This window comes from Amphiura filiformis, chromosome 1, assembly GCF_039555335.1.
Source record: "Amphiura filiformis chromosome 1, Afil_fr2py, whole genome shotgun sequence".
Taxonomy (NCBI): Eukaryota; Metazoa; Echinodermata; class Ophiuroidea; order Amphilepidida; family Amphiuridae; genus Amphiura; species Amphiura filiformis.
Genome location: NC_092628.1, coordinates 95,943,912 through 95,968,471, shown reverse-complemented (window position 1 = coordinate 95,968,471; position 24,560 = coordinate 95,943,912). Strand labels below are relative to the sequence as shown.

At 35.9% G+C, this 24,560-nt stretch overlaps 2 protein-coding genes across 2 annotated transcripts; both read right to left on the bottom strand.

Annotated features, from left to right (window-relative positions):
• Positions 1-1,033: 1,033 nt before the first annotated feature.
• On the bottom strand, positions 1,034-6,194 carry LOC140158799 (myelin P2 protein-like). The gene is made up of 4 exons (XM_072182020.1): positions 6,018-6,194; positions 3,848-4,020; positions 3,411-3,527; positions 1,034-2,080 (listed from the first exon to the last, which is right to left on the bottom strand). Exons 1-4 carry the CDS (start codon positions 6,088-6,090, stop codon positions 2,030-2,032), a joined length of 414 nt encoding a protein of 137 aa, XP_072038121.1. The 5' UTR covers positions 6,091-6,194; the 3' UTR covers positions 1,034-2,029.
• Positions 6,195-13,503: 7,309 nt separating this feature from the next.
• LOC140167676 (cellular retinoic acid-binding protein 2-like) lies at positions 13,504-21,413 on the bottom strand. Its single transcript, XM_072190979.1, has 4 exons — positions 21,308-21,413; positions 15,157-15,332; positions 14,514-14,627; positions 13,504-13,700 (listed from the first exon to the last, which is right to left on the bottom strand). The coding sequence occupies exons 1-4, from the start codon at positions 21,381-21,383 to the stop codon at positions 13,647-13,649; spliced, it is 420 nt and encodes a 139-aa protein (XP_072047080.1). The 5' UTR covers positions 21,384-21,413; the 3' UTR covers positions 13,504-13,646.
• Between the last annotated feature and the right edge of the window lie 3,147 nt (positions 21,414-24,560).

The window sequence follows — 24,560 nt, the reverse complement described above, 5'->3', positions numbered from 1 at the left end:
ACCTTTTGTCTTTGTAGCCTATATAGTTTGTTGGTACTACATTTTATCAATCTTCGTTTGTAACGATCGTTTGTTTTCCAGCAATTCTATTTATTCAAAAGCGCAAAAGGTCGTGAGATCCTGATAATTTAATGATAAAAAAATCCGCAAATGGTGGTGAGATTGCGATAATTGGTGATAAAAAGGGGGCGTATGTCGCAGTTCACACAGAGTCTAGACTACTGCAGGGCTGTAGACTATGGAGTAATACAAATACTTCCACGTGTCTCTATAAGGACATCCAAATGATATCTTCTGAAAATGACAACCAAAAATTAATAGCTGCTGATGTTTCATCGTACGCAGGAGGAGGGCGGCGGAGGTTCTACTTCTTGCTATTTTTTTTTTTTTTTTCATTAAAAGGGTCCAAAAGTGGGAGAAAAGTTGACGAAATGTCCTTTTTTTTTTAAATAGACATTCGATAAGTCCAAAAAGGGCCTTTTTATGGGGTGCATGTCTAATTTTCACACAATCTACGCATGCGCACTTTTCAGATGAAAATGGGCCATTTTTGTAAAGTCCCAATTCCTGCGTAACGGGCCTGATCATCATCGTTGAGGTCATTGCGTTACTTATCATGGTGTACCGTAAAACCTAGTCTACAAGCATATAGTGTTTAATGAAAGCTAAATTAATTCGAAACAAGTGTATGCCAATACAATAGATTGGTCTTAAAATAATATTTGTTTGTATATGCTTGGATCCGTAATTTATTTCCTCAAACTCCATAAATGGCGCCTGGATTACTGTAGCTTTCATCAGAAGCACTCTATGATTGTAGACGAGGTTTTACGGTATTTGCCAGTGGCGTGGCAGGATTTTCTTGTGGGGGCAAGATTTTTTTGGTGGGGATCCAAAAATTTGCCGACTTCTTGTTTCAAAGCACAAGATTAAAGGGGTGTAGGACGAACCTCGTGCCCTTCCCTGGCGCGGTCACTGGATTTTTTTTCTATTTGGTCCGACCAGAGAAACAAATTATACACAATTGAGATGTATTTTTTGTAATTTTCGCTACAGCTGCAATATTTATTGCACTCTAAAACTAAACTACCATGTCTACTTAATACAAAATAACTTTGAAAGTAAAATAGCTTGCTTGCTCAAGAACCTAAGTCTGCCGATATTCGACCCACAAATGCGTGTGACACCCTCCCCTTGAACTGCAGGCTGATTATGCTATTCGCACAGTATTCTGTGGATTTTGTCATACAATAACAGAATACTCAGTGAGCTATAGGCCCTATATATCCTTTAGGCTAAGCCTAATTACTATACACCATAATTAGTCACCTGCATTTTGTATATTACAATTTCACAACAATTCCAAATTGTACAATTAGTTTCTTCTTTTGTTACATAGGCTTACTTGATGCATTATGTTGATTGTCACGTTGTTATATGATAGAAAAATAAAGCAATACTGTCAAAAAAAATAAGGTTTCAATTATTGCTGTTTGCAAACCACCTGTAAGGGGACAAATAACATAAATTCCCTTTGTTTTGTGTTTTGAGTCGCTGTACACTGCAAAAATATAATAGCGTCTTGTTTATGTCTCTAATGCAGACATGTCTTCAACAGTGTATGACGTAATAAAGACATGTCTCTTTAGGTGCATTTTAAGGCACGTTTTCTTTTGAACTTGCATTATACATGGCCCTAATTCAGTCACAAGATATATAGCAGTATACGGTACCTCACTCGACCGTTAGCAATATCAAATAGAGATAAGATAACGATGCGTTATAATTGTGTCTTCATGTTTATATATGATAATGCTTTATAGTATCAATTTGCAAACAAGTCATGTCATCAACTGAAACCTTATTTTACCGATTGTATTATCTTTCCACCAATCTTTAGACTTTAAATAGTCGATCAAGCTCAGATAGTCAGATACTACTCGTTCATGAATACTCAGTCGTTCACTTCATAAATGTTCTTATTTACACATTTGGCAATATTTTGTGCTTTGGCAGAATGCACTTAGATTTAAACCTTCTTGTAGAGTCTTGTGCATGTGATACCTTCAGTTGTACATACCTGGAGAAAATAAAAGCAAAATATTAATCAAATGTCTTAATAAATTAAGAATTTTCTTTATTTTTATGATTGAGCATTCGCGGATATTCGCAAACTGTGAATAAAGGATACCCCCTCAAAAAAAAGTTTTTATTTGGATAAATTTATGTTGTGCGCATGGTATATACAAAGCTTTTGTATTTTATTCCGTACTGCATTTTAATCACAGCAAGCTTTGTTTTTAACTTTAGGTAACTTATTGAGCATGTTGAGAGGTTGTTCTAAAACGTGAAAATAAAAATCCCGTAATGGTCTGAACAGCCAAAATACAACAATTTCGGCCAAATAAAAAAAATAAACATGCTTCACGTCCCCTCTAGTCTGTGTTACAGACCGTGTATACCTGTATTATCCATAGGGAGAGAAACTACTGGGAACCACACACTCTCGGAAACCAATACTCGCTCTCGCCGCTACGCGGCTTCGCCGCTCACCCCCCTTGATCGCGTGTCCCCCACTATCGCGAGTCAGTCGTTGACAAAGACTACGTCCCCTCCCGCTACCTTTTTTGAGGTTTCATCAATTATATTTTTATTTTTTGAAATTCAGTTATATAACTTTTCAAAAAAATATGTCTTGGAAGTAGAGATGCTTTCTAATCTATAGCCTTGCTAATATACAAGAAACACTTTTGTATGGTTTTGCGATAATTAGAGGGGGCTACCTCTCAGAACAACAAATAAAAAGAGGCCTCCTCCTTTTTCCAGGCATAATTGTATACCGCTAAACAGCTCTAATTATGGGTATTTACACCGATTTTGTGATAAAAATAGAAAATAAAAAGACCCCTATATGTGAAACATGTTTTTTATTTTATTTGGCATTATGCTTGTTTTCCTCATTAGCGTCTCCTATGATTAATAAATTCATGACCTTTTAAGGATCGCTTTGCATAGTCATTTTTAATGGAACTATAATCATCTTTACTTATACGTAACAGGTTACAGTCGGGTTTTTTTTTTATGAAACTTAAGGCACACACAAGTTTATATTAGACTTAACAGGTAGGCATGACCCGAGGCATGATAGCTGTTGTCGTATGGAACAAGAGTATTTATGTGCGTTTCATCCCGATTCAAAACACACAAAATATGAACTATATGCGGGAAAATAGGATCAAAATATATTAAGACTGCGTATGTCTTCTATTGTCTTGCTAATTTCCTTTTCCTTTATGTCCATGTCCCTATATATATGCATGTTTGTGTGTTGTCTTGTCACTCTGCCTTTGATAAAGATCCTGCTAGGATCGAAAGCTCAGGCCCCTAAAACTTTGAAATATATTACTTACTACTACTAAGTCGCCATTGGCATCGATATCCCTGACGTATGTAACCTCTTTGCCCGATTCCCCTGCTGCTGGTTTCTCTATCTGGATTAATTTGTTACCGTCCAAAGTTATGTTATTCTGTGATTTAATATAAAAAAATATATATTAATTAGCTATATAACCCCACAATCCAAAAACCACTTCGTGCAGTTATTTCGTGTTTTCTCTTCTCATAAAGCTGATAACAGTGTCCTTTTTCCAGATCCTGTGTCTCCTTTCAAAACGATTTACAAGAACAAATGTGCCAATTTTTGCACACACAGTCCCCTTGGCCTATACATCCCTCTTACATACACACCCGACCCACACATAATATCAATCAATAGCATAATTATTTTCCTTGGTGTCATATTTTCCTGATATTGTTTTGAAATGCTTACACCTTGTTCAATACTTACAATAACTTTCCTGCCGTCAGGTGAAGTATCATTGAAATCCTCCCCAAGTTTGAATGTGACTTTGATGTTCTTGAAGGAAGACTCTGAGAAGAAGGTAACCTGATCACCGTCTTGCGAGATGGTCATTTGAGGCTTGGTAACCTGCCCGATTTTACGGAGGGCTATGTTTACACCTGCAATGAGAAGATGATGATAATATGTAAAATTAATTTGTAAGCAGGATATGCGCATGACTTCGTCAGAATGTGACTATGGAGCGGTGTTGGGTAAAAATAATAGAAAAAATGGGTATTTTTGATCTAGAATGTTTAATCTGATACCACACCATATTAGATAATTGATTTCTATGTGAGAAAGGAAACTAATATCACATATAAATGCTAAATTAGACATCCGGCTACATTTTGATACTATACACACACACTATTTTTACACTTGGGGAAAAAAAGTCCATAATTGGGAAAATGTGTTTTCAATAGATGCAATATCTTATCTAAACCCAAAGAATTAAAAATAAATAAAGCTGTGAAAAGTTAAAAGAAGAAATGGAAAAAAAATTACAGGAATGACTGAAGAAAATGTATTGTAGATCCTGATGATGAGGCTATTGATAAAGGGTGAATGTTAATTCATTATTGATATGAAAACATGAGTATTATGTAAATATGCCAACATGAATATACTTGGGTTTATTTGTTGTTTGATAACATTGAAAAGCAATAAAATATCTTGTACATATCTATTAAATGCTAATGAAAGCAAGTAATCGTTCATATAAATTCATGTTTGATGGCAAAAGCAAACTTTAACATGCTTCAAAATGTGCCTATATTTATATGCCCATGCAGCCAAAGACGTTTTGGGCATATTTTAAAACATCGTTATTAAAACCAATAAAGTGCCTTGCTGTGCATACACAGCAGTAACAACTTGGAGTAAGTTGAGGCACAGGTCAAAATGAGATTTTCTAAAGCTTTCTATGTGTCACCATGAGTTCAACTATTCTTTTTGACCCCAAAAAGCTCCAAAACCCTAAAGATGTTGCTCCTTATTCAGGTTATTACGACCGAGTTTTGTGTTTGAAGTTCAATATACAATGCAATTGGAAAATTTAATTATTTGGCCGAGTATTTATGTCTATTACCGTCTTACATTTATGTAGCTTCAAGATGTATAAATATAAGAAAAAATGCATATATGTGAGCGGTATAGGGTATGGCATATTTATAAACTCGGGTTGCAATTTTTTTTAAATTATGATTGTCAAGACTAGGCCTAGGATCTGTGCTCATTGGTTTTTGATAGTGAAAATATATGTCCTCTTTGGACATGTCGGAATATGGTGTAACGATATAAGCAGATATGCTATATTACAGTGATACTGCTATACCATGCTATTTTAAGGTTATTAACTATTTTGAACTGTTGCGATATGGTAGTTCACAGCATCTTGCGAATGGTAGTAAGCTTTGGCAAAAACTGCATAACTTATTTCATAGCGAGCATGTAAAAGAATTCAAATATCACAAATATACTTTTGTAGGTACTGTGGTTCTTGAGTTATGTTGTAAAGTGGGCTGAAACAACAACACTTTTGTAAAACATACATAACTCATTAACAACAATAAATTAAGCAAGTTTTCAAAGTATAGGATTTGTAGAATGAACTTTTGCAAAACATCAAGATGTCATTTTTTCAATAATATATTGATCTAGATAATGATAATCGATTTTTTGGTTGCTTCGACCAACAATACCTCGTCTACCCTTAATATTTAAAGCATGTCTAGACCATGCTCATGCTGAACATGACGTTGAACTTGATCATTCATAAAATGCATAACAGATAAATTGGGCACAGCATGGGTAGCCGTGGTGGTAGCATGGTTTAGTAAGACTTGAAATTATTCAATCATGACCGACTCGACTATCGTCATCCTTCGAGCTCCTTCGTTCGTGTGGTATACATGATTCCATATGTCTCCAAACCTTCAAAAGCAGCAATTAGGCTAAGCATGATACTTTTGTACTTTATACTGAGAATGAGACATTTAAAATATTTCACATCACAAATAACATTCCATTTATGAATACCAAAGTATAATATATGTATAAAAGATTGGAGAATGATGGAGATGCAGAAACGGTAGAATACTGTATAACGACTTACCTAATGCTTTCATGAATTCATCGAAGTTCTCGCTCTTTTCGAGCTTGTACTTTCCACAAAATCTGTCCACCATTTTGATAAATATACCGGAATTATCTAAGAAATTGAATGATTGGTGCTGTGTATGCCTCCACTAGAAGCCAAAAGGGCAGATCAGCGAACTATAGTTTGGTTTTATATCGATATCTGATACCAGGAGACTAAGTTCGATAAACTTATGATAAATCACGTGCATCAGCTATTATAGGCAAAGCCATTTTCAAACCAGGGGTGCTTTACCAAAATGTATTTCAGGTTCAGGTAGCATGTTTATTGAGCTGCTCGGGAGCAAACATAAAAGCTATAAAAGCTTATAAAGGGAGCTAAATGCCGAGACATTGCAGCTTGGCGTTATTAATTGATGTTTAACCAAAGAAACATATGCAAATATATAAATAAAATTATGTGTGTATGAAGAATTTTTATTTCCGTCTTCATCATGTTCATGCTTCCCAAAATTGGAAAAGTATATTAACTTGAGAGTGGTGTATATAAATGTTATAAAAACGTCAAAATGTTTTCATTTTATGAATACGTGTTGTCTTTATTTAATCCGAGTTTTTTGCTTCATGTTTCTTACTTCCGCGATAAGGTGTCTTTAATGCTCACAAAAAGTGTGGATTGAGCTATAAAAGACTGCACAAAAAGTCACGCAGCCGTGACAAATACGTCTTTACATGGGCAATTCCAAGCGTTGCGGAATGATGCAAACTGCCTTTGTACAAATTTCTTTTTGATGCAGCAGCCAAATATGTATTAACAGCACAAGGTGAATAGCATAATGTTAAAGTATTTTTGGTTAGTGAATGATTAAGGTAGGAGAAACTTTTCCAAACCACCCTAATTTCCTAATTTGCATATGCAAAGTTCGCGTTGCGGAATGATGCGCACGGGACCAGTATTTTTGCACTAAAACATTTTTGACAAACTCTGTGAGTTTAGTAATCTGAGATATTAAATTTGCCACTTAATCTAAAGCTTAGGATGTAAACTGACAATTGTCAGTATCGATTTTAAAAAAATTTGGGCATCGTCTCTTTATGCCAAATTTTCCGACACTAGGTCACGTTGCGGAATGATGCAAGGAGCGTTGCGGAATGATGCTGTGTGTAAAATCCCATAGAAAATGAAAAGCAGTCCATGTTTGAAAATAAAAATAAATAGATCAATAAATTTGAGTAAATTGTGTTTTATATACTTGGCTACTTATGTTAGCTGACAAATATCAATATTTATCCAAAAATATTTATCACCGATTTTTTAAATCAGATAACTTGTGTTGCATGGTCACATTTTGAAACTAAAATTATGTCAACATTTTGCTAGTCTAAAATTCTTGGAAGTGAAATTTAGCACTGGGTGTTGGCCATAGGATGTAACATAACAACTATCACCATCTATCAAGAAATAATCATCACTGTTTTTATTTTATCGTAAATTTAAAGAAAAAATCCTTGCAATCCATGAATCCTTATGGCGTTGCGGAATGATGCAGGGGTTTTGTGGAGTTATGTCACTTACAATGGTTCAGGCAATGCTGAAACATCAATTACTGTAAAGATAATTCTGTGCAATGCATTTCAGAAAGTTCTAACCCAAAATTGTGAATATTTTTTTTCAAATGGGCACATTATGAATTATGCATCATTCCGCAACGTTGCGGAATGATGCAACTTTAATTGGTCGTTACCGCCGCAAATTAGACTTTTTGAAAATTATTTTTGGGTCATTGGATAGGGATGAATAAATTTGCTTTGCATTCTAGTTTCAATGAAAATCAACCTTATTTTAAAATTGCAGTGGTAATAAATGATACTTTTGTGTTGCGGAATGATGCTTTTAATCGTAAAATTGGTACTCAAACAATGCTGACGAAGCTACACGTTATAAAATTTGAAAATTTCTGGTGTTTATATTTTGAGCTACTTATAAACTTTATATTCACATGCATAATTTGTTTCCAAAATTTTACAGTACAGAGCAGTTGCTGTGTTTTTAGTTTTGCTGCTTTTACCAGTCAAGAATATGCAAATTTATGCAAATTAGGATGTTTTTTTAACAATGGACACCATTTCCTCCTAAAAAAGTACGTTTTCAGAATATATAGCTTTTTAGCTACAATATGAGACCAAAATCACATACTTGACTTGATTTTTAAATTTTGACAATTTGGGCGAGGTTGCTTGGAATTGACCACATTCGGAACTATTAATCATACTGTAGTCACAATATTTTAACATAAGGCAGATGAGTACACGCGATACCCCATTCGCCAATTTCGTTCAATGTTAACAACACATTTTAAAGCAAAAACCCCGAATTTAAAAAAGCTATGTATTGATTTGAATCCAGCGCGAAAATAAGGCCGTATAAAATTGATGTTTTGGTTCTCGCCCCCTCCCTCCTCAATTTCTGGGATTTAGACTTTGGAATACTTGGAAAACTTATACATATAAATAAGTTTATTAGAGAACATGTGAGTTCTTTATGTTATTATAAACACTTTTGAGTAAGACTGAATTGGCCTTTTGGAAACATGGCGTACATAATAGGAGGGCAGTATTCAATATGGGTAAAACCCGCCAAATTCAAAAGCCTTTACCCATTTCGTCCAACGCCATCCTATTGTGTCCACCATACCTCTTTAAAACATTTTAACACTAATTTGGAACACTTTCATGAACACTTGAACGACAGTTTTAACATGATGATGTATAAATTTGAACACAGCCCATTTCAATCTTATATTGTTGTGACGATAATTTGTCTTTGCTTAAGGGCTGGGGTATGAACGTTTGGACAGTATTTATTTTGGGACATTAGAGCACATCAGACATATCGAATTGCATTCTGAATACGAAGAATGTCATTCTGATATCAAATAATTTTGATTTTTTGAAATTCGCAATTTAATACACATTTTATGGCAAATCATTAAAAATTGATATTTTTGATATTTAACAGTACTTGAAGTAAACTTTATAAATCTGATGATTTATACTTAAAGTGTATGTAGGTGCGATGAAAAGCCGACGATCAATTGAAAATTTTGACCTTTGGTATTGAAGATATGGATTTTTTTTCCCAAAACACAAAAAAATTAGGTCTTTTGGGAAAAAATCCATATCTTCAATATGAAAGGTCAAAATTTTCAATTGACTGTCGGCTTTTCCTCCTGCTACATACACTTTAAGAATATATCATTAGATTTATATAATTACTTCGAGGACTGTATTATATCAAAAATTTGAAAAATATCAAATTTTTATAATTTGTCATAAAATTTGTATTATATTGTGATTTTCAAAAATGAAAATTATTTGATATCAGAAAGACATGCTTCGTATTCAGAATGCAATTGATAGGTCTGGGGTGCTCTCAGGTCCCACAAAAAATACTGTCGAAACCCAATAAACGCTCATTTTAGATCCCTTAATTGAATATAAATTTGAACATGTTACACTAGCGTATGTGTGGATGAGGACTTCTCACTTTGATGCCCTTTGCATGACGTTTACCTGAATCATTACAAACACTGACAATATTTTAACATAAGGCAGATGAGTACACGCGATACCCCATTCGCCCAATTTCGTTCAATGTTAACAACACATTTTAAAGCAAAAACCCCGAATTTAAAAAAGCTATGTATTGATTTGAATCCAGCGCGAAAATAAGGCCGTATAAAATTGATGTTTTGGTTCTCGCCCCCTCCCTCCTCAATTTCTGGGATTTTAGACTTTGGAATACTTGGAAAACTTATACATATAAATAAGTTTATTAGAGAACATGTGAGGTCTTTATGTTATTATAAACACTTTTGAGTAAGACTTAATTGGCCTTTTGGAAACATGGCGTACATAATAGGAGGGCAGTATTCAATATGGGTAACACCCGCCAAATTCAAAAGCCTTTACCCATTTCGTGCAACGCCATCCTATTGTGTCCACCATACCTCTTTAAAACATTTTAACACTAATTTGGAACACTTTCATGAACACTTGAACGACAGTTTTAACATGATGATGTATAAATTTGAACACAGCCCATTTCAATCTTATATTGTTGTGACGATATTTGTCTTTGCTTAATTGAATATAAATTTGAACATGTTACACTAGCGGATGTGTGGATGAGGACTTCTCACTTTGATGCCCTTTGCATGACGTTTACCTGAATCATTACAAACACTTAATTTCTCGCAATAGGTATTTTTCTGTCCAAAGAGAGTAATTTAACCCTATGATCTCTGGATGCCCTTTGATCCAATGTCCCCTGCATCAGATAATTAATTGATAAAAGGAAATGTTAACTTACTAACACGTTATTGTGGTCAATGTAACATACGTGTTAATAAAGGCAACATATATGTTACAAATTTAACATTATATGTTCAGATTTATATACGTTTTAAAACTGACGTTCAAGTGTAAGTGTTAAGAAAAGTGTTCAAATTGGTGCGTTATTGTTACAAGTGGTGTGCATTTTATAGTGTTTATTACATATTTTAAGTCTTCCTCAAAAGTGTTTATATATTAACACTTGTTTCTGCAGTGATATGTCACTAAGCGCTTTACGCAGCAAACACAGAACGTTTTCGACATCATTCGCGAAAGGTTATAAAAGGTTGGCAGAAAACGTTTAAATGTTGTAATGTGAAATTGTTGTAATGTGTTTTCATACAAAACGTTTTATATAACCCGACATTTAATATTATAAAAACGTTTTGACCTAAACCAAAGCCCAAAATAAAATAAAGTTGTTATTATTTTTGTTACAAACTTTTTATTTTCTTGGCGTTTTGTTAAAATAAAGTTGTTATTGCTGTGGGGTATGTTTTTGTTTTATAGTAGGCCTACAACTAAGCATAGGGTCGTTGCAGTTGGTGCCTCCGGATCCAACGAATGTTAGAAAAAAGATGCCCTCCACTAAAAGGTGCACATTCGCAAACTACACGTCTTGGTGTTTTTATTGGGATGGGAAGGGTGATTAGGTCAATCCTGTAGGGGACAAGGGTCCTTACTTGAGTTGCACGTCCTCTAAAGCAGCTAAGGGGTTGTGCAATAATTATGTGTACCCCTGGGGGGTGAATTTTCAAAATGGTCTGCCAAAATCGCTTGCCCCCCTTTGGCCGTGCCAAAAATCTTTGCCCCCCTTTCGACGTGCCAAAAACCTTTGCCCCCCCTTTGATGTGCCAAAAATCTTTGCCCCCTTACACATGCAAGATTTTGGGGAACCCGAATTTAAAACATGATATAATGCGAGCGCAGCGAGCAGGAAATTTTGCATATTTGAATGTGTTTCTAATGTTTTCCTACGCCTTTTTAGGGCGTAATATAGAAACGGTACCCAAAATATCTGTACCAAAAATTGCTTGCCCCCCCTTTCGACCTGCCAAAATCGCTTGACCCCTTTTGACCTGCCAAAAAATGCTTGCCCCCCCCCTTCTGGCCTGCCAAAAAATCTTTGCCCCCCCCCCTATAATTCACCCCGGGGGTACACGTAATTATTGCACCACCCCTAAACTGCAGACTTGCCTTAATGAGACAAGTGAGGGATACTTGAGAAATAATGACAAATTTGTAAGAATAAACGTGAGAGCACTGATCGTTGATGCAGTAGTACAAAAACAAAAAGGGTAAAAGAAAAGACTGCCAAAACATAACACTAACTAAAAGGTTGTTACACTATACATTCTAACGTCACTGTTGGAAGTTTGCAGCATTGTTTACAATAATTTTAATAGTTAAAATAAAACGAATTCTGTACTTTTCTTATTAAAAAAAGTATTTAACAAAATAATAATAAAAAATCAACTTCGCGATGGTCAAGAAAGATCAAAACAAGATATGTGTCATGAGGTGGAAACCCATCAAACACAAAACGTTTTACAGACAACGTTTAAATGTCGGGTTATAATAACATTCGGAAAATATTTTTTGCAACAATGTTTGCCAAAGATATTTTACAATAACATTTTGATAACATTTTAACAAGGTTGTTGTGGTGTTTTTTCATATAAAGCGTTTTATAAATGCTTTCATGGCTCTATATAACCTGACATTTAAATGTTATAAAACGTTTTGACCAAAACCAAAACGTATTTATACAATGTTTATGGGAGGGTGAGTTAGCGCAGCGGTAATTCCCTCGCTTTGCACCACTGAGGTCCCGGGTTCAAGCCCCGGCGCGGCCCAAGGACTCATGTGCATTTGGTTTATCCCGATCCATGCTCGCTCTCGCAGGTTTTCTCCGGGATCTCCGGTTTCCTCCTGCTTTCAAAATCGGTGATTAGTTGTTTGGTTATCAAACACTTCCTTCACCCAATGGAATCTGGGGAGCTGCACAGATAATTGGTGGATGTTACAATCTAAGTGCGGATAGGTTTGCGCCGGGTTCGGCTGCAACTAGCCTAGTTGATGCGATCTGATTGTGATGATTCACCACGCAGCGAAATTACAGCGCTTTGAATCCTCTGGAAAAAGCGCTATATAAATTCCGAAATTTATTATTTATATTTATTTATTTATTATAACGTTTTAAACATTTTTGTATTTGCTGGGAACAATACGCAGAGGCCGATAACTTTCTTTTCGAATAGAGTTTTATACAAAAAAAAAAATAGAGTATACATCTTAAATCCGAGACCTCAACATCATTGACGACTATAACTATGAAACTACTAAGCATTTAGGCCTACAGTATAATACAGCGAGTTTGAAAAGATGCACTATTTTGGAATAAAAGGAATAAATCATGTACCGGTAATCTACTATTTCCTTTTAAAAGGAATTTTTATTTGGTTTACTTGCACAATATTACTGCCCGGTGCTGCAGTTTCCAATATTGTTTGTATTAAAATATAATACATTGTAATTAAGAAGGCCTAGATATTTGAAAATATCATGGGAATTTATATAATTTGATTTATTTTCCGGATAGCCGTTGATTTGATATCTTTTAAGCAGAAATGAACCCCGGAATCCCCGAATATCGGGGGCGGGGGCGGGCGGGTACTCAAGTTCGGTTTGGGTAGGGTGTGCCGCTAAGAATTTGAAAGTGGACCCATCGATATACCAATATTGCAAGAAATTCGGACCCATATACCAAATGTCTAAGATTTTCGGCCAAATTTAACACAAATTGTTGTACAGTAGTTTTACTATTCCCCAAAAAAAAAAAAAAAAAATAAATTATGGGGCAATTTTTAAACATATTGGCTACAGTGAGGCAAAATTGGGCTATTTTCCGAGAAAAAATATTAGACAATTTTGAGGAAAAAAATGACCGTATATAAAAAGGACCCATCCTTATATACGAAAGTTGGTCTAGAAAAGGGGTCATTGATATACCGAAAGGCAGAAAATATTTGCGGCACATCCCCGTATGGTAATTTGTACTGAGTACCCCCCCCCCATGATCTCCTTTTTGAGATTTTATTGCACTTTTCAGAATCCAAAACATGGTAACAAATTACATCAATTCATATTACAACATCAGTCGCCTGTTTCGTCGATACTTTATTAATTGTTCATCGATACTCAATCGAATGTCCATCGATATTTTGTCGATTCTTCGTCACGGTGCAGCTTACTTCAGTCGCTTGTACTCTCTGTTGCATATCACACCTTCCAATTCATATGTCTGGGAAAATAAAAACATTGGCATAAATAATTAAAAATTGGCAAAATATTACGCCTTAAAAACACCGACAACAGCATCATCACCATTTCACCCGGGCATTTCACAAACCAATTTTACATACAATACGGTAATTACATTAATACAGACGTGTATCTCAAAAAATGTTGCAATCGAAAGAACAATATTTCAGAATCTACATCCAAAGATCATGGCGATTTGCATAAAGTAGAGAAATCCTAGTTAGTCCACTTTTCTCTATATTTGATGTGGTGTGATCAAAATTCAAAACCTCTAAATTGAAATGCCTTTATAATTATATGGCTCCATGTGTAGTATTAACTTGCTCTTAGAACTGATGAATTTTTGCAAAAGCTCGAAATCACATAGAAAAAAGAAATCCTGACTTTGCTGACATCATGCTACATACCATCAAGAAAAAATTGTGTTCGATATCCATTTTCTTCTACATAAATAAATAAATAAATAAATAAATAAAATTGTAACATTTTTTGAAATGCACCCTGTAAGAATCGAATATGCCCTGTATCGTTGCCATACATCCATTATGTTATCAAATTGGGTGCACATAGATGGTCTTGTTTGTAAAACCTGCAGTTATTCTCACGAGATAATGAATTATTACGGTTTTCTCTTTTATCAATTAATATAATATTATTAAACGGGTTAAAGATAAAAGATATTCGTGAATGAATGAACTTGGGGTGAGGAAGTGATATGAGTGACGCCCGATTACGTTACGAGAGAATAAACAATAATATTAGTAGGTTAATTTATTCACATAGCCCTACTTACTATATGGAGATCATTATTGTCTTTGAGTTCCCATGTATAAGAAGGAACTTTTCCTTTCCCACTTGCCGGTTTCTCAATTTGTACTAACTTGTCTCCTTCTATTTTAATAGTTGTCTGAAAAAAGATTAAACGAACAAATAAGTATCAGACACACAGCTACAAAATTATGAGCGTCGCTAACCTTATTGTTAATTGACGTCCAATAATAGAGCCAATTAAGTTTTTGTCAAAAAGTATGTCTTTTGTAACCATTTTAAAGATAAGGGTAAATCGCTGAACACATTGCATGCATTCCACGGTCAAATTTGATAAAGCTTGACAAATGCACGTGTGCGAATTAATTATCCGTCATATACTTGGAGAGTTTAATATTCCTGAATGATATGTGCATCTTTTGAAAATTACAATAAATGATAGGCCTATAGTTTGCCAGGAGCAACATGTAAGTAAAGGAAGAAACAGTCAATAACACAGCCTAGCATCTTGTATGGATCTGTTCTGTGGATTTTATATGAACGCAAGCTAAAAACAAAATAGAGAAAACTTTGGCCACCATCATTTGACGTTTGCTGGAGCCCACTTTTTGGACCCCTCTTTTCTATCATAACATTGGAAAACCTTCCTTTATACAAATTATACTCACCAATACATTCCTACCATCTACAGTTTTGTCTTTAAATTCTTGACCCAATGTGAAATCCCATATATGTGACTTAACCATCGTCCATTCGTGGATTTTGTAATGGTCGCCTTCGATTTGCTCCACTGTCAAATCAGGATAACTCGACATGCCGATTTTACGAAGCACGATATTGACACCTGAAATATATGAAAAATAACAAATGAAAATTAAATAATAGAGGCATATACCGAAATAAGTTTGTTATTAAAGAAAAAACAAACATAAAAGTTCTGTCATAAAGATATTACAATATTAATGTTTATCGAGACATATGATGCATATGTTTTTGAAAGACAAAGAAATAAATGGTGTTGCTTTATATCCCAGCAAGAATTACCTAACAAAAACCCAGTGGCGTACATTTTGTAGAGTGGGTCATCATAATTATGGGTTTTTGGCAATTTTCCTATGGGATTTTTTTAATTTTGCAATCGATTGGGGGCCGTGCCCCTACGCTACCGTCGCTACGCCACTGCAAAAACCCCATCCATCCCAGCATACCCCACATACCGCCCGACACCGAACAAGTTAACTCACACACTCTTCAGTCTTCATGTACTGCATGAGCGTCATACTGTACTAATACGGCATGTTGCAGATAAATGGGCCGAATGTGCGTTTTCCAGATTACGGTTTTTCTGTCGGAAAAACTATTCAATCGAATAACTTATTAACATATTTTTGCACTTTAATCCGTGTCTCTGGGCTACAGCTTGTTCATTTTTTGTCTAAAAATATATGTGTTTTATCAATAGTAAAATTACAAATACGTTTTTGATAAATGATTATAGAATTATGTATGTACGAGCCCGGGGACACTCAAACTTTGGAGGTAACGCGTATGTAGGGCTGTTAAGGGGGCACACAGGATCACTCAAAGTCGGAATTTTTAGACATTGTTTTGTATTGTATCTTTAAAGGTCCGTAACCCGATCGACAGCATCATCCCCCCGATTTTTGCAGCAGTGCTGCATTAATTCTGAATTGGCTGGGTGTTACTATACTGAAATTTTCGAATGTGAAAGGCATTTTGTACCACTGAAGTTTTTCGTACACATCGATAGCTTTATTAATATAAAGATTGACTTTTGTAGAATTTTGGTTGTGTATCCATTGATTTTATATGCGATTTCATTGAAAGAAGTGTTTTTTAATGCAATGATTTTCAACAACACACTCAACCTGGGCTCCTTGCATGAGGAATATTAGCTACAAGCATTAGCTGAGCATGCGTCCTGTCAATTTCTACTCTCACACCCCTGATTTAGCATAGGGATTGGGCTCGTTTGCATATGCATGAGTTCGTTGAGTTGGTCGTAGCGTCCTTGGAGATAGTACATTTCTAGTAAAATGGTATAGATGAGTTTATAGTCAAAATGCGTGATGTATTTTAGCAGTTTAAACGTAGGCCTATGTTTTTGTAAATGTGCATAATTTCCAATCACGTCGCAGGTGGCAACTATCACAGCACAAGTAATAATTTATCCTAGTGTATTGCCCCGGTAGAATACCTTGCATATGCCATAGACAAATTTTGATAACTTGGTTGGTAGACAGAGATGACGTCAGTGGTACTGATTTTGGTTTAGATCTGAAACCATATTATACCTCAGGTTTAGATTGAGAAAGTATAGGCCTACATATCAAGTAATTATCTGGTGGGAATTGTTTTATTGTTGTATTAATTGTGGTATACTGAACCCGACAACCACATTTGAAGAAAATAATTATAACTATGATTAATTTTATCATGGGCTATATTTTTGCCGGCGGAGGAATATGGATTTAGCCTGGGGAGTTAGCTTTCAAAAACTGTATCACGTGTCATTACATGTGGATGGGATGGGTGAAGTTTCGTGTTACCAAAGTATGGTGTGTTACCATTACAACAACAACTTACTTATTTACATAGGCCTAGTACATCCAATCACAGCGTGCTGATCTGTCTAAAGTAATAAACAAAGGTTGTTCAGTCGCACAGTAACAGTGCATGCACGTCATTAGAGGCGCTGTAGTTTAATATGGATATGCAAACGAGATGGCCGGTGACCGTGACTCAACTGTAAATGATTATTCTTCGGGACACCTTGACGGATTTCCCGCAATTGACACACCGTGCTGTAAGCATGGTAAAGTGAACCTGTAAAATGTACCAAATGCAGTTTTTTATATTTCGGTACATGTCAGCTATTTTTATGCAATTTTCGGCCGTTGTTTCGGCCTACAGTTTGTTTAGGACTTCTTTGTTGTGGACCATACTATTTTGTTTTTACGAAAGTGATAATTTCTCCATCATTTTGTTTCAAGTTGCTTTATTTATTACTAAATAGCCTATTCGGTCTGGGTATTAAATTGATAGGCCTAATGGCGCAGTGTAAAGGACCATGCGGTTATAAGTTGAGACTCCCAAAAGACTGACGGCGTGACATTTTTCTTGAACAAATGAAATGATAATGATATTTTCAAAATGAATACTTACACCCCTCATAGGGGTCTATGTAAAACAGTCAATTATCAGAATTGCAAGTGTAGTCTAAAACTGACAAAGAGATATTGTATTCTCTGGTTTGGAATGAGTATTTATGACTGAAAGCAGTTTAAGCAGCTAATTAGCACTAATTAAACCTTTTGAATAAATAATTAGGTCTGTTAATGAAGTAAATTTTGATCACCCTGTATACATAGAAGCAAACATCGCACCCAAAATAAAGTATATTTCTGGTTGGCTTTTTCAATTCAAGCTCTGTTTGATTTTGTGGTCCTCAGATTGAGAAAATATTCCTGATAAGAAAAATATACCACATGTTCCTTAAAAAGTTCATTTTTACACACTGTATATCGTCTAGTACACCCTGAATATTGATTTCGAATTTTGGTCAGTTTAATCTCTGTTCTTAATGCTTTCCAGAAATAGGCCTACCTGTAATTGGTTCATAAAATGATATAACTATTCATCGCAAAATTGAAAACAATGGCCATACCCGATGTCAGTCAATGGTATATCCAAACCACAATATGAACCTGAAGACTCGTCATCAGACTTAGACACTATCCATGCTATCAATGAGGAATTGCTATTACCCCATACCACAGTATTATGTTAATAATCATTCCTAGGCCTTATTAAAGGCTCAAATGCATACAACTTTTTAACTCATTTATGTTAAGTACAAACTTGAGAATAATTATGTTCTTCATTTTAAGTAAATGTCATCATATGTTATTAAGTATACCAAGAAATGAATTAAGTACTCAGCATATAAATTAATTTGTGCCCTCATTGTGGGTTTTTAAGACAAAATAAAATAAAGGAAACAAACATCATTCTCCTTTTTACAGTGTCGTTTCTAAAAGCTCATTTTTAAGCCAAAGGTCCTCTCCAGAGGATGATTTTAGCACTTCCCAGCAAGTCTTGCGGTTAGCACAGCTGTGTGAGTGAACATGACACCACTGCCCGCCCACTGCATACACACGTGCATGGTTAAATTTGAATTTGGACAGATATATTTACAATAAAAACCCCTTCAAAAAGTTGGTCGATTTCACATTTTATGTTATCTACAGAAGGTGTGAATTATCCTTCATGCATACATCACTTTAAATCTGAAATCGACCAAGTAATAATGACACACGGGCAATTCTAAAACAACATCTTTTGCACAGAGTTCAATGGGATTTGAAAAGTAAAGTGGCAGTTGAAACTCTAGTGATAACACTTTTACAGTGCATGATGGGGCTTCCTTAAATCATCCTCTGGGTCCTCTCAGTGAATGTGAAATCCAACATTTTTTCTTCATTCACTGCGCCGTCTTTTTTAAAGACATTTCTTGTTTTCATTGTTGATGAGGTTTTGGTATCACATAATAGATACTATTTTTCTCATTACTATCCTGAAATTTGACGCTCCAAGTCGATGTATTTCCGGAGAAATCATGAATCACAGCGGTTTTTACAGGTATACCAGTTTGTAAACAATAAAATTACTTCGGATCATGGGAAGAGAAAAAGCGAACTACGCTAAGTGTAGTCTCCTACACAGCCAGTTTGCGTCGGTCTGACACTCGTCGATCCTCGTCGATAGCCACATACAGTCTGGCTCGAGACTACGCTAAGTGCTGAGGAGACGGTCCGCCGTATATAATTAAAACAATTCCTTGATTATTTCAGTTGGTGAAATAGCTCAATTGGCTAGCGCGCCGTTCTTTTACCCTAGAGGTACCCGGTTCAAAACCCGGTATCGGAAGGTTTTTTCCTCTCCATTTTTAACCCAAACTTTTTTATATTCATTTGAAATGTACATATTGCAAGGGGAAATATATTTTGTTTCCTTTTTTTCTGAAACGGTACGAAAAAACCAAAAAAAACCAAATATTTTCCGTTCAATACGGGCCGGGCATTGCAGCATGTCAGCATTCGTCATACGAACGGGAATTGTTGTTGTTGCATGCCTACCCAGAATGCAATTCACGTATACAAGGTATTGGATTGCAAATTTGGCTATTTATTCACATTTACGCTGAAAATGCTCTCGTTTTTTCACAAAGCAGCATAAAGGGGGAGATATTTGATATTATTATGTAATTTTAAAGACAATCCATATCCAAAACCAATAGGGTTACCCCCCTTTAAAAGTAATGATGATAAGTACATAAAAGTATACATTTTCTGAAAGGAAATGACACAAGGAATCAAATTAGCATGGCAGACTTCTGCAAAAATGAGCATTTTTTGAGAAAAGCGTTAAAAGTGATTTTCCATGCCAATTTTTTTCGGTCCGTCAAAAAAACTTACCCTAAATATCAAAATTGATGAAAATTGCATGTTTGTGTTCTAAAGACACAAATCTAGAAAGTTTTTTCTTAAATTTTGGAATTTTTCCTTCGTTTTAAAAATATGAGTCAAAAAGGATCAAAATTTGACTTTTTTTTCAATTTTGACCAAAATCTGGGATATTTTAAGGTATATTTTCAAAACGAAGAAAAAATTCAAAAATTTGAGGAAACACTTTCTAGATTTGTGTCTTTAGAACAAAAATATACAATTTTCGTCAATTTTGGTATTTAGAGTAAGTTGTTATGGGGGAATTTTTGCGCTTTTCTCAAAAACTACTCATTTTTGTTGAAGTCTGCCGTGCTAGTTGGATTCCTTGTGTCATTTCCTTTCAGAAAATGTATACTTTTATGTACTTATCATCATTATTTTTAAAGATACAATACAAAACAATGTCTAAAATTTCCCACTTTTAGTGATCCTGTGTGCCCCTTTCAGCATCGCTGTCACCCAAAGACCCAATTTTTTTACGAACACATGCTTTGTCAGCCGAAGACTCCCTATTATTCAATTTGATCTGTCACCCAAAGACCCTTTGAAGTTCAATTTGAACAGCAACTTTCATTTATCACTAATTTTGTTACTTATTTTGAAAAAACAAAAGAAATTTGAAGCCATTTAGAACTAGAAATCCGATTTTCGAGGTTTCTGTGGCGCTGTTTAGGTTCTCACCCAAATTCCATTTAAAAAAAGGTCATGTTCTCACCCAATGACCCCACATTTTTTACATTTTGCTCTCACCGAATGCCAAAAATCATGCTCTCATCTCACCCAATGACCCCATATTTTTTACATTTTGCTCTCACTGAATGCCCCTTAGTGCGAAAGTGCCAGCCCTCACCTCCCGGGCCTCACCTTTATCCATTTCAAATTGAAGTGCCCCCCCAGTATACGGGCCCTGAGACTCCGAGGGTAACGTACCCGTTACCCCCTGTCGACGTCATGGGTCTTCAATTACTTAACAAAAGAATTATTTTTGTATAAAATATTATTATACAAATGCAATTAAGAAGGAGAGGGTGAGAACTGTTAAAAGAGAGAAAGATAAACGGTATATATGTAGCCTACACGTGTTGATAATAATACACTTTCTGTCACAGCAATGCATTTTCCTCACAGGGGCATGGCGAGGCTCGGCGTCGTAGTAAGGTTTAAAGATCATTTGCCAGTTATGATAATCTTTATAAATTATTTGAACAAAATGATCGAATGGGCTCGGGAAACCAATGCATTGTAAACTATATGCGACAGTAAAATAAAATGACAACAGCAATAACGTTACCTAATGTCTTCATAAACTCCTCCAGGTTGTCACTTGATTCCATCTTGTAATGTCCCAAGAATTTATTAGCAGCCATGGTTGCAAATTAATGTGAAATTAATTGAAAATTTGTACAGAATTCTTTAAGCACCAATCTTGTTTGATGACTAAAATCAGTTGTAAAATTATTCATTGTCACTGTACATGGTCCATGATGTTATCTTTCATTTTGATACGCCTCCTTCTGGGAGATACCACATGAGTTAAGGTTAAACAAAGTGTTGAAGGGCTTTACCTCCAGAAAAATATATTATTACCTTATACGTAAGAAAATATGTCTACTTATCATGTGAAATAAAAAATCCGGAAAAAATGTGTGAAAATGTGTTTTTAGCCTATTTTTTTAGCTCTTGTCAAGCACTATTATTCGATTTGTTTACAAGCGCCAAGCAACTGTCGTCTAGGAGAGTGATTGACATCTTTATTATTAGAGAAGAATGGAATCTGTATAGTTCATGAATATTCATGTAGTATTTATACAACCTGTATCCCAGCCATTTTGCTTAGCTATCATAATCGTTCATATACGACGCCCATATGATCCATGGTGTTAAACTGATATTCAGCAACTTTATATCTCTCGATCTTTGCGATCCGAAATATTGAATTTCAACTTTAGGCACATCTCTAGCAAGATAATTAAATACCTGTCACAAATAGAGGTCTTGAAATGTTACTTGCAACGTTAAAAATGTGAATAGAGAACAAATCGGGTTCAAACATGCTTCAAAAATATGGTAATCGCGTAAGGTAATTGTCAACGCCTACTACCAGAATAGCCGGAAGAGGGCAGACTTCATAAGGGAGTGTTCATAATATATTTTAGTGGGGACAAAGAATTTGAAACTTATTTCGGGAAATTTCCTGGGTTTTTGGTTTTGTTTTTTATTTTATCTTCCTGTTCGGGTGTTTCGGTTGGCACATTTTCGGGTCATTTTCATGCACTTCACAGGAGTTTTTTCGTGGCTTCTCTGTAGCTGTCGTGTGTCTTTTTCCCCACGTACAGGGTATAAATAATAAATGAATAATAATATATGAAAAAAAGAATCTGGAACTTCAACGTCAAAAAAAAAAACAAAAACAAGACAAACTGTACCCTGCTAAAAATATCAACCCTATCCTCTCTGAGAATAAAAATAATAAGACTCCAACCTCACCTGCAAAAAATATTTTTTCGGGGATAATTTGGGATAAGTTCGGGCCTATTTTATTGCGACAATTTTCAAATCTATAAGGTGAAATACGGTGTCGTGATGTGCGGCAGATTTGGGGTGCATTTTCAGCCATTTAGTTTAGACTCTGTTGTATTTTTAGCCATGATTTTATTGACCCTCGGTGTCTTGAAAATTAGGTTTAAGAAGGGTATTTTTCAATGATTTTCTCGAAAAGTAAAATTTGCGAAAACTTTCAGTCCAAAAGTTGATACAATTTTGGGTCTGTTTTATTCAAATTTGGTTTAAAATCGTACCGTAGTTTTTCGGAGTCACAGCCTCACATCCTTACCCAAACCAACTTGAGAAGGTTCCCCCGGGGTGTGTGCAAATTTGCAATTTATAGGCCTACACTCATCATTTAAGCCTAAAATCAAAGTGATAATACCATTAACACTACCATGGCCCGTTTTGTCGTGATGACTGGCTTCCAAAATGTAGGCCTATTTTAAATTATAAATCTGGTCCCGCTAGAGGTGTGTTTTTACCCGCGGAGGTCTCTCCCTCGGGTTCGTGGATGTGCCACAGTTTTGGGGTAGGCCTACCTTTTCAACGACTATGATGGGTGGGTTTACAGCGAAGACCAACTTTTGGGCGCATTTTGGCAAAAGTGCCCAATAAAAAAGCGTCAAATTAGGCCAAATGTGGGTGACTTTGATCCCCGCGGTACAAATGTTTTGAAGAGACCCGCCCGAGGTGTTTTTATAAAAAAAAAATGGTCGGGCCTGCTAAAAAACCTCCCGGAATCAAGCATGGGTAGGCATACCAAAATGCCTTGAGACCCCCCCCCCCCCCAACCCAGCGCCGGGACCTCCATGACATGATATTCTCCGCGAGTCCACCAGAAAATATAAAAATATAACATTTTGATAAGCCTACTAGACCTATATTTGTCTGTAAACCTTTCTTGTAGTTGTAGGCTACCGCGTATGTCTACCGTGATGACAGTAGCGTAGCTACAACTACAAGAGGGGGGGAAAAGGAAAAAAAGAGAGGGTGAGAGGAGGGGCAGAGAGATGGGGAATCCAAACGATATGCAATACAGCTCAATAGGCCTACCATATACGATTATTATCAATAAGCCTGGCAAAAATTGTCTATTTGGGCCCCGCCCCCAGTGGGAAATTTGGTGGATTTGGGCCCCGCCCCATAGGGCCTAGTCTTGCCCCTCCTGGAAAAAATCCCAGCTACGCCGCTGCGTGATGATGTTGCAAAGTTGCGGAAGTTCATTCATAAATTTTCCATTTCCACTCGACAACCCGGGACAACAACAGGCCAGCACGCAGCGCGCAGTAGCTGAATCCCCGAGCTATTAAATCAGAGACATGTGCGTTTCTCTTTCAACAGAAAATATGTGACCATGTGACTGACACGATGTACGCAAAGTATTTGATGTACGCTTCAAATAATTATGCTCTCGGCGTCGAAAGTATGATAATGGCAAATATTTATAATGAACACTCCCTTATTTAGCCACACCTCAGTTCCTTTCTCGGGTTGCCTGGTATATCAGCAAAATCCTACACCTATCGCCTTCCCTTGGTAAAATCCCTGATAAAAACTCGTGATATTGAAATTGAATTTCAGCGCCAGAACTTCCGTCATTCTAGCATCATGGATGGATATGCAGTGGCGCCGCTAGGGGGGGGGGGGCAGTATTTCCCCCAATATTTTTTCTTTCCCACCCAGTTTTTAGGCAAAATCCCCACAATTATGTAATTTTCCACTTTTTGCGGCAATTTAGTGCAATGATTTCCAAGTGCCCCCGTCTCAAATTCACTTCCCCCCATGCCCCGCGAAAAAAAATTCTGGTTCCGCCACTACGGGTATGGCCATAGCTAGGGGGCTTTCCCACCCACCCCCAGTTGCCCTTGGTTATGCTGGACGTATGAGAAATTTAGAGCTTGTTCAATTCCACCAATTTTAGAAATTTTAAAGGTATATAAGTGTATATAGCCTATTAAAACGGATCACAGTCAAATAAAATATCGTAGGCCTAATAA